General features: G+C 44.6%; 1 protein-coding gene across 1 annotated transcript in view; it reads right to left on the bottom strand.

The window, feature by feature from the left end:
* Positions 1–14,296, bottom strand: part of ryr2a (ryanodine receptor 2a (cardiac)) — a 957,985-nt gene that overhangs the window by 114,768 nt on the left and 828,921 nt on the right. Inside the window, exons 83-87 of the mRNA XM_085980259.1 lie at positions 13,569–13,649; positions 11,943–12,031; positions 8,116–8,244; positions 2,567–2,671; positions 2,131–2,212 (exon numbers count right to left, since the gene is read on the bottom strand). Coding sequence (XP_085836385.1) covers positions 2,131–2,212; positions 2,567–2,671; positions 8,116–8,244; positions 11,943–12,031; positions 13,569–13,649 — 486 coding nt within the window. The remainder of the gene's footprint in view (positions 1–2,130; positions 2,213–2,566; positions 2,672–8,115; positions 8,245–11,942; positions 12,032–13,568; positions 13,650–14,296) is intronic.

The raw sequence follows: 14,296 nt of genomic DNA, 5'->3' as shown, positions 1-14,296 counted from the left end.
ATAGAAATAGGGCGGGGGGACTGTGATATGCTCGAACGTATTAACATCGAGAGGGAGGAGGTATTGGCGGTTTTAGCTGGCCTAAAAATGGATAAATCCCCAGGCCCGGATGAAATGTATCCCAGGCTGCTGTGTGAGGCAAAGGAGGAGATTGCGGGGGCTCTAACACATATATTCAGGACCTCTCTGGCCACAGGGGATGTGCCAGAGGACTGGAGAACCGCTAATGTAGTACCATTATTCAAGAAGGGTAGTAGGGAAAAACCGGGGAACTACAGGCCAGTGAGCCTAACATCAGTGGTAGGAAAATTATTGGAAAAAATCCTGAGGGACAAAATTTGTCTCCACTTGGAGAGGCAAGGATTAATCAGGGATAGTCAACATGGCTTTGTCAAGGGAAGATCATGTCTGACTAATTTGATTGAATTTTTTGAGGGGGTGACTAGGTGTGTGGATGAGGGTAACGCAGTGGATGTGGTATACATGGATTTCAGTAAGGCCTTCGATAAAGTCCCGCACAGGAGACTGGTCAAGAAGGTAAGAGCCCATGGAATCCAGGGTGCCTTGGCACATTGGATACAAAACTGGCTTAGTGGCAGAAGGCAGAGGGTGATGGTCGAAGGTTGTTTTTGTGACTGGAAGCCTGTGGCCAGTGGGGTACCACAGGGATCGGTGCTGGGTCCCTTGCTGTTTGTGGTCTACATTAATGACTTGGATATGAATGTAAAGGGTATGATCAGTAAGTTCGCGGATGATACAAAAATTGGTAGGGTGGTAAATAGCAAGGAGGGTAGCCTCAGTCTGCAGGACGATATAGATGGGTTGGTCAGATGGGCGGAACAGTGGCAAATGGAATTTAACCCGGAAAAGTGCGAGGTGATGCACTTTGGGGGGACTAACAAGGCAAGGGAATACACAATGAATGGAAAGACCCTAGGCAAGACGGAGGGTCAGAGGGATCTGGGTGTGCAAGTACGCAGATCCCTGAAGGCGGCGGAACAGGTGGATAAGGTGGTAAAAAAGGCATATGGGATACTTGGCCTTCATTAGCCGAGGCATTGAATATAAGAGCAAGGAGGTTATGATGGAGCTGTATAAAACACTGGTTAGGCCACAGCTGGAATACTGTGTGCAGTTCTGGTCGCCACACTACAGGAAGGATGTGATCGCGTTAGAGAGGGTGCAGAGGAGGTTCACCAGGATGTTACCAGGGCTGGAGCGCTTCAGCTATGAAGAGAGACTGGGCAGATTGGGTTTGTTTTCCTTGGAGCAGAGGAGGCTGAGGGGGGACATGATTGAGGTGTACAAAATTATGAGGGGCATAGATAGGATGGATGCTGAGGAGCTTTTTCCCTTAGTAGGGGGGTCAATAACAAGGGGGCATAGATTCAAGGTAAAGGGCGGGAGGTTTAGAGGGGATTTGAGAAAGAACTTTTTCACCCAGAGGGTGGTTGGAGTCTGGAACTCACTGCCTGAAAGGGTTGTGGAGGCAGAAACCCTCACAACATTTAAGAAGCATTTGGATGAGCACTTGAAATGCCATAGCATACAAGGCTACGGGCCAAATGCTGGAATATGGGATTAGATTAGACAGGGCTTGATGGCCGGCGCGGACACGATGGGCCCAAGGGCCTCTATCCGTGCTGTATTACTCTATGACTCTATGACTCTATGAGCTGTTGAGACAAATTTCCTTATGTACAGTGTTGTTGGGACATGGAATGCTTTGCCACAAAGAGTGTTTGATGCATCTTTTAAGGAAAAATTGAATAGATATTTATAGCAGTGAAAAATACAGGGCTACGGGGCAAATGCAGAACAGTGGGATTAGTCTTGGATTGCTCTAGCACAGAGCTAGCACAGCAATGATGGGCCAAATGGCCTTGTTCTATGCGGTAAACTTCCATGGTTCTATTATAGAGAAATAAGGTATAGAGAAGACAAGATTAGATTATTTCAGGTCGAAAAAACATCCAAGTTAAAAATGGGACAGATTGAGAATGAGGGGAGAGGCAAAACAGCAAGCAGAATTAAGAGTAATTCTGAATTCAGAATTAATTAAGAGTTTATTTTTTAAATTATTAATTAAAATTGTTTGTGTCTCATCTCATCTCACTAACCCGTACGCACCTTCTAGCATTGAAAGCAGCATAACCACCATATCCTTTTGAAGATCCATCAACTCCTTCAGCAGCTCGATTTGGCTAGAATCCTAGAAATTATAATATGCAGACACTGTAATAAATCATCTTAAGCCTTATATCATGTTTAATTTTTTTTTATATTGCCAAATTTCTGGAATTACAGGATCAAGTAATGGTACAATGCTGTGAGGAAACACTTTTTACAGTTATTGTCTACTATAAATTAACCAAGTATTGTTCAGTCAATTTATTGTCGAATTTTTTTTTAAACTTCACTTTATCATAGTTTTTCCCTGTTAAATTATCCCTTAGTTCTTCAGATCTTTTTTTACCCTTCAGAAACCTACTGCCTGGAGATGGGCACATGCTGAGTCTGGAGTAAATGCCAATGCCCTCCTTTAGTTGGCCGCCTACTTACTAACCTGGGACAGTTTCATTTGCATGTGGGCAAAGACATGAAGAAAGCCAACCACTGCATCCCACAGTCGGCTGTGTGCCAGACTCTGCTGATTTCCAGTGCATGGGCCCTACAGAAGTAAACAGGATTTAGTACAATTGCAGTATCATTTACAGGGATCATTTCAGCTTGTGCTAGTTGTTCACTAAAACGGGCACCTTTTAAACAGGAATAATAGTTCCACATTTCATGGAAGTAACTTGACTTATAAATGTCAACTTGTTTCGGCTGATTTGTACTCTCACCCCTAAGTCAGACGGTTGTAGTTGTGGGTTCAAGTTTCACTTTAGGACTTCAGTTCATAAATCGAGGCTGACACTCCTGGGATAATGAAGGCAAGGTAGCTCACCCAGTGTTTGTAGTCAAGTATCTGACACTTGGAACTACATCAAAAATTGACCTGGCCTTATCAATCTTTACAATTCTAGTCCTTCATTGGCTAAAAAGAAGCTTTTGAGACGAGAGGGGTGATTTTTAACTTGAGGCGCACAATGGGCGGAGTGTGGGAGGCAGGCGGCGCACACCTGCCACTCGCCTGTTTTTCTGCATCGAGGCCCGAGCCATTTTGGGGCCTGGGCCTCACTTACTTACAACTGGTAAGTTGCAGGCGCCAAGTGGACACCCCGTTGCAGTTTGCTGGTTGAGGGATGGCAAGAAATCGATTGGCTTCCACACTGAGCTGGCTGTCAGTTGGAGCCTGGAGGGTTAGGGTGTCCTCCCCTGGGCAGTGGGACAGAGTTTTTTGTGGTCCTGGAAAGTGCGTTCCTGTTTCTCCCGGCTCCGCTGGTTAGACTGCTCAATGCCAGGTGCAAAAAGTCAGAGTGTGTGTGTGGCCACTTGATAAGCTTCCACACAAGAGACTATTAGCATAAATAACAATGCCCGGAATTGGAGGTGACCTTGTAACATGGGCTGGTAATTGTTTGGGCGGTAGGAGTAGGGAGAAAAAGAACATTCTCTGATTAGCAGGATGTGATGAGTGGTGTTCCCCAAGGATCTGTACTGGGGCCTTAGCTTTTCACCATATCTATTAATGGCTTTGATGAAGGAATAGGGAGTTGTATATCCAAGTTTCCAGGTGACACTAAATTAGGAGGCACAGTAAGTTGTGTATGTTGGGGTAAAATTGTTGCGCCTAGGGAAGGTAAGGGTTAAAATATATTCTTGAAGCTCCGGCTTTGTCAACTTACAGAAGTGACAGTTTGCAATAGCATAAAGTTGATTAACTTACAGCAATAGCATAAAGTTAACTAACTTACAGAAGTGACAGTTTGCAAAAGCATAAAGTTGATTAACTTACAGCATAAGCATAAAGTTGATTAACTTACAGCAATAGCATAAAGTTGATTAACATACAGCAATAGCATAAAGTTAACTAACTTACAGAAGTGACAGTTTGAAATAGAAAAGGGTTGAGCAACTGATTGGTGCAGGCGGGCGCATGACTAGATAGGAATCTGCCCCTTGGCCTGCTAAAAAGTACGACGATATAATTAAGTTGTTTTTAAAAGAATGTGATTGGAGGTCAGTTGTTGCTAAGGCGCCAGATTGGCCGAAGAATAACTGACCAAGACTAATGATGTAATAACTACTGATATCGATACTTTCCAACCTTTTTGAACTGTATAAGAAGCGCTCGATCACCACTGTAAAAGCGAGAAGCTGGACACAAGGTTGCGGAACCTTTGTCTCTTCTCCCAAAGTAATTTGTCCAAATAAATTGTGTGCTTTGAACGATCAGCAGACTTGGTGAAGTTCTTTCTCACTTACAGTGTAGATGGGAGCAAGAAGTTACAAAAGAACATAGGCAAACTAGGTGAATGGGATAAACTGTGACAGATGGGTTTCATGGTGGAGAAGTGTGCGGTCATTCACTTTGGATCCGAGAAAAGCTAATTAGATAATTTTCTTAATGGTGAGACTAGGGGGGAGAAATTCGGTATCGCACCGTTTGGGGCGCAATTATCGGCCGGGCGCAAAGTTTAGCGCCTGGCGCTAATTATTGCCTCCGACTGCAAACTTGGCTTCTATCGCCCCTGGAGGTGATTCGAGCACTAAATCAAGCGCTACACCTCTCTCTTAAGGCGCTAACGCCGAGGAGCGAGGCGCTACCTGAGAGCACTGGCGAAGCTCATGTGATGTCAGTCAGCAATGGAACACAGACACACTGGCGCCGGCCAGTTCTTAAAGGGGAGGGTCGATCTTGCTCTCCATCCACACCCTTGCAGCCTTGAATCTCGGCCTGGAGAGACCTGTACATCAAATCTGCTGGAAAGAACAATGGAGAGGCCCAGGGAAAGAGCTCAGAGTGCAGCCCCCCGAGTCTCTTCTAAATCGATGCAAGGTCAAATCAAAATGAACCTGCAAAGTGCTGCTCAGTACCCAAAACTCCTTCACACAGCGTTGAATCTCTCCAGAAGTCTCTCTCTCTAATTCAGAATGTGTGGTGCAAAAATGTCGCAGACAAAAAAAGGCAGGAAGCGGTCGTCTTTAAATAGCACTTCCCCAGTCCCTTCCCAACTGCAAAACGTTCCCCTCAACTTGTCGTTGCTAGCGGCAGGCAGTAAGGCAGGGAGCGCCACTCAATATCTGGTCCGAGGCGCTACCGGGGCGTTGCACACTCAACTGACGTCACGATCTGCGGGCTCAGGAGATTGTAGCGGTAGTGTTTAGCGCCGTTGCAAAATGTCTGGTCAATTTCGCGAGCGGCGCAAACATCGCCGCGCCCGGGTGCTAGTTGCTTTGCGCAAAGCAACCGAATTTTCCCCCCTAGGAGCTGCAGAGGAGCAAAGGGATTTAGGTGTCCATGTACACAAATCATTAAAAGCTAGTCCACAGGTACAAAAAGTAATCAAAAAGACTAATGGAATGTTGGGCTTTATCTCGAGGAGGTTGGAATATAAAAGTGAGGAAGTGATGCCTCAGTTGTACAAAGCCTTGGTCAGATCCCGTCTGGAGTACTGTGTTCAGTTTTAGGCACCACACCTCAGGGTGGATGCTTTGGTCTTGGAGGGAGTGCAGCGCAGGTTCAATAGAATTTAAGATAATTGGCAAAAGAACTAGAAGGTAAATGAGTAGAAATTTCTTTATACAGAGGGTTGTAAAGATCTGGAACGCACAACCTGACAGTCTGGTGGAATCAGATTCCATAATAACTTTCAAAAGGCAATTGGACATGTACTTGAAGAGGGCTAATTCATCGGGTTATGGGGAGAAAGCTGGGGGTGTGGGACTAAATTGGACAGCTCGTTCAATGAGCCAGCACAGGCATGATGGGCCAAACGGCCTCCTTCTGTGCTGCAAGATTCTATGATTCTAATGATAGCTTTAAGGGTTAAATTACGAGGACAGTTTGCATAAAGTTGGTTTATATTCACCTGAGTCTAGAAGGTTGAGGGGTGATCTAATTAAGTCTTTAAAATGGTATAAGGAATTCGATGGGCTAGATACAAAAAAAAAGTTTCTCCAATGAGGAAACCAGAACAAGTATATCTTAAAATTACAGCTAGGCCATTTAGGAATGAAATCAGGAAGCACTTCTTCATACGAAGGGCAGTGGAAATCTGGAACTCTCTCCCCTCAAAAGGCCGTGGATGCTGGGTCAAATGAAATTTTCAAGATTGAGATTAATGGATTTTTGCTAGGTAAGGGTTTCAAGGGAAATGGAGCAAAGGCGGGTAAATAAAGTTAAGGTACAGATCAGCTATGATCTAATAAAATGGCAGAACAGGCTTATGGGGCTGAATGGCCTTCTCCTGTTCCTGTGTTCCTACGAGATGCTTCTTTCCATTAAATATTAAACATTATGGGTGAGAAATTGGGTGAGTAGCACCACCTGTTAGCGCCTAAAGAGGCAGGCAGCGGCTGTAGCACCACTGGCTGCGCCTCCCGCGATATTCAGGAGGGGCGCTAATGGTGGCGTTAGCCTGTTGCGCTGCACTGCCACCGATGACGTCATCGGTGTGCGCAGCGCCCCATTCGTGCCCCGTTCGCAATATTTGGTAGTGAACGCCGCTGTTGCGCCGTTCGCTACCCGCGCCCGGTTCACGGGGCCTTACTGTGCCGGCAGCGGCGCAAGTTAAGGTGGAGCTGCGGGGCGGCCGCTTTTTCGGCGGCCGCCTGCCAGCACCTCCGTCCCCGGCCTCCTAACCTCCCCCCCCCCGCCGCGGCATTGCCGGCTGTTTCCCGAGAGCCCGGCACTTCTCCTTGGTGCCGGGCTCATTTGCCGGCACTCGCGAGCGGGGATCGCGCTGTTGCAGGCACCTCCCCCTTAACAGTGGGAGGAAGGCCTGCAGTACCGCAGTGTGCCGTGCTGCAGCGTGTGGCGCTGCGGCACGTTGCGCTGCAATAATCAGTTTCAGCGCCCTAAGAGGGACGCGGAGCGTCTCGAGCCTCGCTCCGTGTCCCTCGAGCGGCACTGAAACTGAATTTCTGGCGATCGGTATTACTCCAATCGCTGCGTTAAATCCTGCGCTCAGGCGACTTTTGCGCCACAACCCAATTTCTAGGCCTTTGTAATAACTGTTCTGCCAACAATTATTGGGGCTATCATATTCCTGGAAAAATGTTTGACAAATCATTCTGATGTATAACCACGTACATGGCAATGAGGGGAGTCACACTGAAATGCACTGCAATGTCACTTGTGCATGATAATGGGTCGGATTTTGTGGTCAGCGGCGAAGGAACGGCGCTCGCCGATCATTACGCTTACAGCTGCCCACAGACTTTTTGTGGGCTTTTGAGCGGCAACTTACTCTCATCGGGTGTCTGATACAGTGCGGCGCCCTCTACAGGGGATCTGGGACCTGTGTGAACAGGGCAAGCAACGTGTGTCTCCTCAACCAATCAGATTGAAGAATCCTTACTGAGGCACGCAGAGTCTGATCCAGGAAGTGCCAGCTAGAATATTTAATTCAATGTAAAATCATGTGCAAAAAGCAAAATAAAGAGAGGGAAAGAACGATAGGATTGAGAGAGCTACTAAAAAAACAAAGAAAAAGTTTTTAAAACTTATTTCAATTTTAAATCTCCAACAATTAAAATCTGAAGAAATGAGACTCCACGCTTGTAAAAGTTAATTTTCAGTGCCAGAGAGGTTGTTGGTAGTAATTAAGACTTATCACACTGTTACACTTAACACTTGAATGGGCAATCCCTAACTTTTTCTGGCATATTCAGCGGGTACCTAATGGGTAAGTACAGCAACTTCACGCCCCTCATGTGTTTGAATGCCGAATCTCTCGGCAAGATACTGTTAGAATGAAGCTTGTGGAGGAGCAGGTAAAATCGGACAACAACTTCCTGATTTCCACATTTAACTGCACATGTGCGGATGTTGGGAGTTGCTGTCTGATTTACTCCTCAATAACGGTGAGTGCGGATAGCCTCGCTGTTATTTTTTACTGCAAAATCCGGGCCATTGTAATGAAACCAATATACATCTTATAAATCTGTTCCTGTCACTAAACAAGTCTAATTCTAGAGTAGTATTGATTCTTTTCTTGATACTACCTGAATGTATTCTGTAAGTGTGTTGAACACTTGCTTCGCCACATTGATTGCCTTTGAGAAATTGCGCTGCCCCTGTTCATCAATGATGTCCTTCCCAGAATAAAACCAATAGAAATCACTGATCGATTCCTGTAAACAAAGCAAAAAGTATTGGTCATAATAATGGGCATCCAGAGTAAACTATCTTCAGAGATACAACTGATGCTCCAACATCTAAGGTGTGCTCTCAATGCCCTGGAATGTGAGATTGTGTATTAAATCAGAGTTAACTGCTTTTCCTGGTATTTTTAGAATACTCATAGGAACGTACAGCTTCTTACAATGTACTTTCTTGTAGGAAGGCTGTGGTGTAATTATTGCATAACTGAGAAGGCAATCAGAAGTAATCTGAAAATAATCTTGCTAAATTACTTCATAAATTGCCAACAATCCACTTAATGAGTTAATTCCTACAAAGATTGGGTAATTCTCTCTAGCTTTTTGTGCTAATAGGCTGAGGTAAAAGTGCGGGAGGTCTAGTCTACCCAGAAGGGCCCGTATTAGCTGTAATGGCAACCTCTCTGCTTTTTACTGACTTGTTTTACACCATCACGCATAGGAAATACAATGAAATGTTAAAAAATAAGTAAGAGGGCTGGTAATATACAAGAGAGCCACTGATGTCTATAAGGAGATCACATATGACAATGTGTTGGATGGAGATCTTTCATCAGCTCAGACAAACGATCCCCATCCATAAATGATGACCTATTTTTCTTTTTGGCTGTGTATTTCCAGCATTTTCCACTTTTATTCCCATTAAGTAGTGCTCGACAGACTGGGAATGCCTTATAAACTCAAGTGCATATTTATTATATTTGTAAACTTACTATTTAACACTGTAAATGATGGAAAAGTGACAAAGTATGCAAGCATTCCTGAACTGGCAGGAACAGTAACTAAGTACTGTGCTCAGTCCAGGAAGTGTCCTTCAGTGCTTAGCATAGTAAAATGTTAATCCTGAGTCCTTAACAATTCACAATGCAAGGTTTACATTTTAACAGAATGCTGCGCTACTACTTTTCAGCTCTACCTTTTCACAATTAGATTTGGTGTATCACAGCAAGATAGATGGTTGCCTTGACACCAGCAGTAACACATGCCTGAGGTACCCATATGGAACACTTTCCCATCAGTCCGTGGTTTTCTGATCAACATGCTCTGAACAGGCAGCAATAACGTCTTTTCCGTTACAAGCCAAGCCTTAGGAATTTGGGAGAAACTCTTCAATTACTCCTTAAGAAGGAAAAGCGTTGTTAATGTAGCATATGTGCAGCAACATAGAGTCATAGAGGCACAGAAGGAGGCCATTCGGCCCATCGAGTCTGTGCCGGCTCTCTGTAGAGCAATCTAGTCAGTCCCATTCCCCCGCTCTATCCCCGTAGTCCTGCAAGTTTATTTCCCTCAAGTGCCTATCCAGTCTCCCCTTGAAAACATTGAGTGTCTCCGCTTCCACCACTTCCGTCAGCAGCGAGTTCCAGGTCCTCCCCACTCGCTGCGTAAAAAAAGCATGTCCTCACATCCCCCCTGTAGCTCTTGCCCAAAACCTTAAATCTGTGTCCCCATATGTTATATCTGTTCACTCCCTGGGCCAATTTTAGGAGCCTGGGAAAAAGATGGCACCCACTCCAATAACGGTAATGCGCCCTGACGCTCAATGAACACATGTGTTGACACTCATGCACAAAGGAATTGCTGTGGTCATTATGTGCAGCAACATTGTAAATATGTTCTTTTGAATGCATTCACGTCATTACACATAGCGAGCACAGTAATTCTTCTACCCACTTTATTCACAGTTTTCAATTCATCAAACAACCTCTTATTCACTGCTGTGCCACTAAATTATTTCATGTTTGCTTACGGGACCTGTTCATGTTAATAGACTCACAATACATCTCGTTTCATCGTGGGATCTTCCACCAGCCGTCTTTTGTAACCCACTGACTCTTGATAAAATCAATACAAAACTGCGCATTGCCAAACATGAAGAATTCAGATGGGCTCACGAGTCTTCTGCAAAATTAAGGCTAGTAACGCAGAAGAAAACCAGGTGCAATACCAAAGGCAGAGAAGTAAAAATGGAGATTAGAGGGTAAAAGGGATTTCAATGTGCTTCTAAAAGCCATTGTTATGACTCTGTATGGCAGCCAATATAAAGGGTGATGTCAAAGGCTTTTATAAGTACACCAAAAGGAAGAGATAGTCAAAGGGTGGAATCATCAAGGGACTAAGTCATCAAAAAAAATGGCAGAGATGCTTAATAATTCTGTTGGCCCTGAATTTGCGGTCGGAGGCGTACCTCCGGAGTACACCTCCGACCCGCGAAACATCTACAAACTTACCTCCTGGCTCCACAGCTACGGAGAGTTTGGGTCTCAGGCCTCCAGGCGATGCCTGCGTAAAGGCCCACGGATCCCAGGGACGCAAGGAGGATTCGATTGCAGTCATTTCTGAATGGAATCCCCTAATGACAGGCAATGGAATCCCCAAATAATTAAACAATTTACACAAATCTAATAAATATAAATGTTATGATTTTCAAATTGAATTAAAAGTCCCTTAATTACACCAAATACGATAAAAATGTAATTTTTAAGTTAAGATTTATATTAACCCTTACGCTGATGAAAGCAGGCCCTATGCCTGCTTTTACCAGCCACAAGAGTTTCGTGGGCAATTGCTGGGCAGTAGTTGGGTAAGTAGCCTGACGCAGCGCCAGGGAAAGTGATTTCTCGGTCAGTTTGGTAGATTGGTCAAGGCGAACCTTGACAGATCGCAAGTTCCAGGTTTTTAATAGGTGGGTGAGGCTTGGGCAATTGAAACTCCCGGGGCTCATCTGTATGCCGGCGATCAGCTGCCCACCCAAAATGGTTGAGACGCAACAGCTGACTGGTGGATGGGAGCGGTCGTTTGAGCAGCAGGAAACTCATCAGCAAGAAGGTAAATTGCAGTCAGGGAGTTTTGGGAGAGTCTTGCAGGAAGGAAGGGGGTAGCCTGGGACAGGGAAGTCCTAAGTTTTTCTTGTGGGATCTCTGCAGAACACACCTGCTCCTAGTGGCCCAACAAGGAAAAGTACTTGTCTTAAATGGGCCTCTTCTGTTAAAATCAGCTGGGTGACTCAGCCGCCAATGTCCCACCGTCTTCCATTTTAACCTGCTTATCTGAAGCCAGTGGGGTCCTTCTTTAAATATGCAGATGATGTCATCGGGCCGTGACTGCAATTTTAACTGTGGCCGAAGCAGGGAAGTCAGTGTGGCTTTCCTGCCAGTTGAAGATTACGGGAGGAGCATCCGAGACCAGAAGAGGCCCTCTTAAGACAAGTTCTTTTACTTTCCTTGTTGGGCCACTAGGAGCAGGTGTGTTCTGCAGAGAGCCCACAAGAAAAACTTAGGCCTTCCCTGTCCCAGGCTACCCACTTCCTACCTGCAAGACTCTCCCAAAACTCACTGACTGCAATTTACCTTCTTGCTGATGAGTTTCCTGCTGCTCAAACGACCGCTCCCGTCCGCCAGTCAGCTGTCGCGTCTCAACCGTTTTGGGTGGGCAGCTGACTGCCGGCATACAGATGAGTCCCGGGAGTTTCAATTGCCCAAGCCTCACCCTGCTGAGGTTGATCACGTTTCCCACTTGCCCGGTCCCCCCGCCTGCCCGCCCGACTCCCATTCCTGGTTAAAACCGGGGTTAGTATGTGTGATGCTTAAGTTTCACTTAACTTGCGCATTCCGTCCACACAAATCAGCTCCAACCAAAACTGAAGATATGCACATATCTCTGACAGACAGTACCTGAACTCTCAAGAGGTAGTCCACAGTTGAAATGATGATATTGACTGTTGTGTTGTTGCCCGTCTGGGTTCGGAGGTAATTCTGGAAATCTTCAGACAAAGAAATCAGCATTTAAAGAATGAACAGGGATCCAAAATATTGTATGCTCCATTGCCACAGCTCAAGGGCAGGTTACGTATAACAGTCTGATATTAATCAAATAGGTAATGAGGCAGAAATTCCGATCCCTACGGGTGTGTACGCGCTGTGTACTCACCCGTAGGGCCAACGGAAATGCCGGTTTCAGGCATGCACTGCGCATGCGCTGGAAACCGGCATTTCCGATCTGTCAAGAAAGCCCTTGACAGATCCTCCGGCCGCCCGGGAGAAGGGCCTCTGCAGGTGGAGAGTTCCGTTTTTTGGAGACCCTCCGCCCGCAGAAAACACTTACAATTCTTGCGCCTGGTTTTACCAGGATAAGAGTTGAAAAAAGTAAAGTAAAAAAAAAACATTTTCCCACTGATTTATCATTTAAAAATACTTTAAAGAAAGGTAAGTTTATTTTTAGCCCCATTAAAAACTTTAATTTTTCTTTTCAAAAAATGAAATTTTTGTTTAAAATACTTAATTCATGTAATTTAAAGTCATTTTAAAAATGAGATTAAAAAAAAAAAAATTATTTAAAGTTTTACTATGTTTTTGGGGGTGATCTCTATTCATATCCGGTCCAGGCGCAGATTTTTCCAGATCGCAGCCCTCCGCCCACGGGAGGCCTGCGAACGGAATTTCTGGGCCAATAAGAGCCATCAATGATAGTCCAATCTGGAGTGTCCAAGACATGGCCTGTGAGCTTCACTTTTTTTGCGTACGGGGTTCTAGTTTTTGTGTATGGCGGGGGGGGGGGTCTTGTTAATTTTGTATATTGGAGAGTCTTGTGTTTGGGTGAGGGAGGGTCTCACTAATTTTGTATATGGGGAATTTCACTATTTTTATATATTGGGATCTTATTATTTTTGTGTATGGGATGGTTTTGGTATTTTTGCATAAGGGAGGTCTTGCTATTTTTGTGTATGGGAAGTCTCGCTATTTTACTGTATAACAAAGTTTTTTTTGTTAATTGGTGGCCTTACCTTTTTGTGCTTGGATGGTGTTACTTTTTTGTGCATATAGGAATTTCACATTTTGTGTACGTAGATAGTCTTGCTTTTTTGTATATGGGGGTTGCATCATTCTGTGCATGCGTTCTCACAATTTTGAGTATGCTGGTCTTGTATTTTAATGTTGGGAGTCTTGCATTTGGACGCTTTGTGTTATATGAGTTTGTTATTTTGTGCAATGGGTTGTTTGGATTTTCTGTGTATGAGAAATTCACACTTTGACATTTGTGTAATTGTAGGCGGCCAACCTACTGGTTTTGAAACACGTATCTGGCTTCCAACACCAAAAGGTTGGCTATTCCTGGTCTCAATGGCTTTATAACATAAATCCTTTCAATTCTGAAGTTGGTTTCTACGTCAATAGTCTACCAGTTAACAGGTAAAATTGAATAAGATGTGAATACGATAATAGGCAGGCATTCTTTTTTCCAAGTGTGGTGTAAATGTGCTGTGCCATGTCCAGAGAACACACCAAGCCTTTGTTACACACCTGAGTTGTGACCTTCACAGAGCAGCTGGAGAAATCGAAAGAGATCACACGTAAACTCATCATCCTGCATCACCTTCTCACCTACAAGATGCCAGTGAGAGCGAGAGTGCAGTGTGTCAGTATCAGGAGCCTGGCATCTTAAATCTAAAAAGCTTGCACTTTGTTCATTAAATTACAAATATATATATCCCTCCTATATTCCCAATAGTTGCTAATCATAGCTACTGTTCTATCAGAAGCCCACACAGTGCACTTCACAGATAGAGAACAAATAAAAACAGCCACGCACAAAATATGCCTACCAAAAATGAAACCGGAAAACACTCAAAATAAAACACATGAAAACTATTTTAGAAGTTGACATGGCTGTTGCCAATATTTATTGATTTTCCTAAAATTATGTGTTAATGTAGTCGAGCTGGCCTGGTATATGTGTGTGTGAGCGCAAATCAAATGAAGCTTCATTGCCAGGCCGTTGCAATCAGCTGAATAGCAGCAAAGCCCGACAGCTAGTCAGCCACCCACCCTTGCGACCACAGACTGCGCATGGCCCAGCCACATTTTCGCACAGTGAAAAAAGATAAAGGGTTCTTATATGATGAAAATAAAATTTGGCTGAGTGTTCAAAGTTGTAAATTTGAGAAAGTGTCACTTTGATGCATGGGATTGTTCAAACTGAACAATCACACAATATCCACACTGTCGCCAACCTCAGCAGTGGAGCCAAG

This window comes from Somniosus microcephalus, chromosome 3 (assembly GCF_052327205.1).
Source record: "Somniosus microcephalus isolate GS21.2 chromosome 3, FLI_Smic_1.0, whole genome shotgun sequence".
Taxonomy (NCBI): Eukaryota; Metazoa; Chordata; class Chondrichthyes; order Squaliformes; family Somniosidae; genus Somniosus; species Somniosus microcephalus.
The sequence above is the reverse complement of the archived record's forward strand: the minus strand, read 5'-3'. Positions and strand labels throughout refer to the sequence as shown.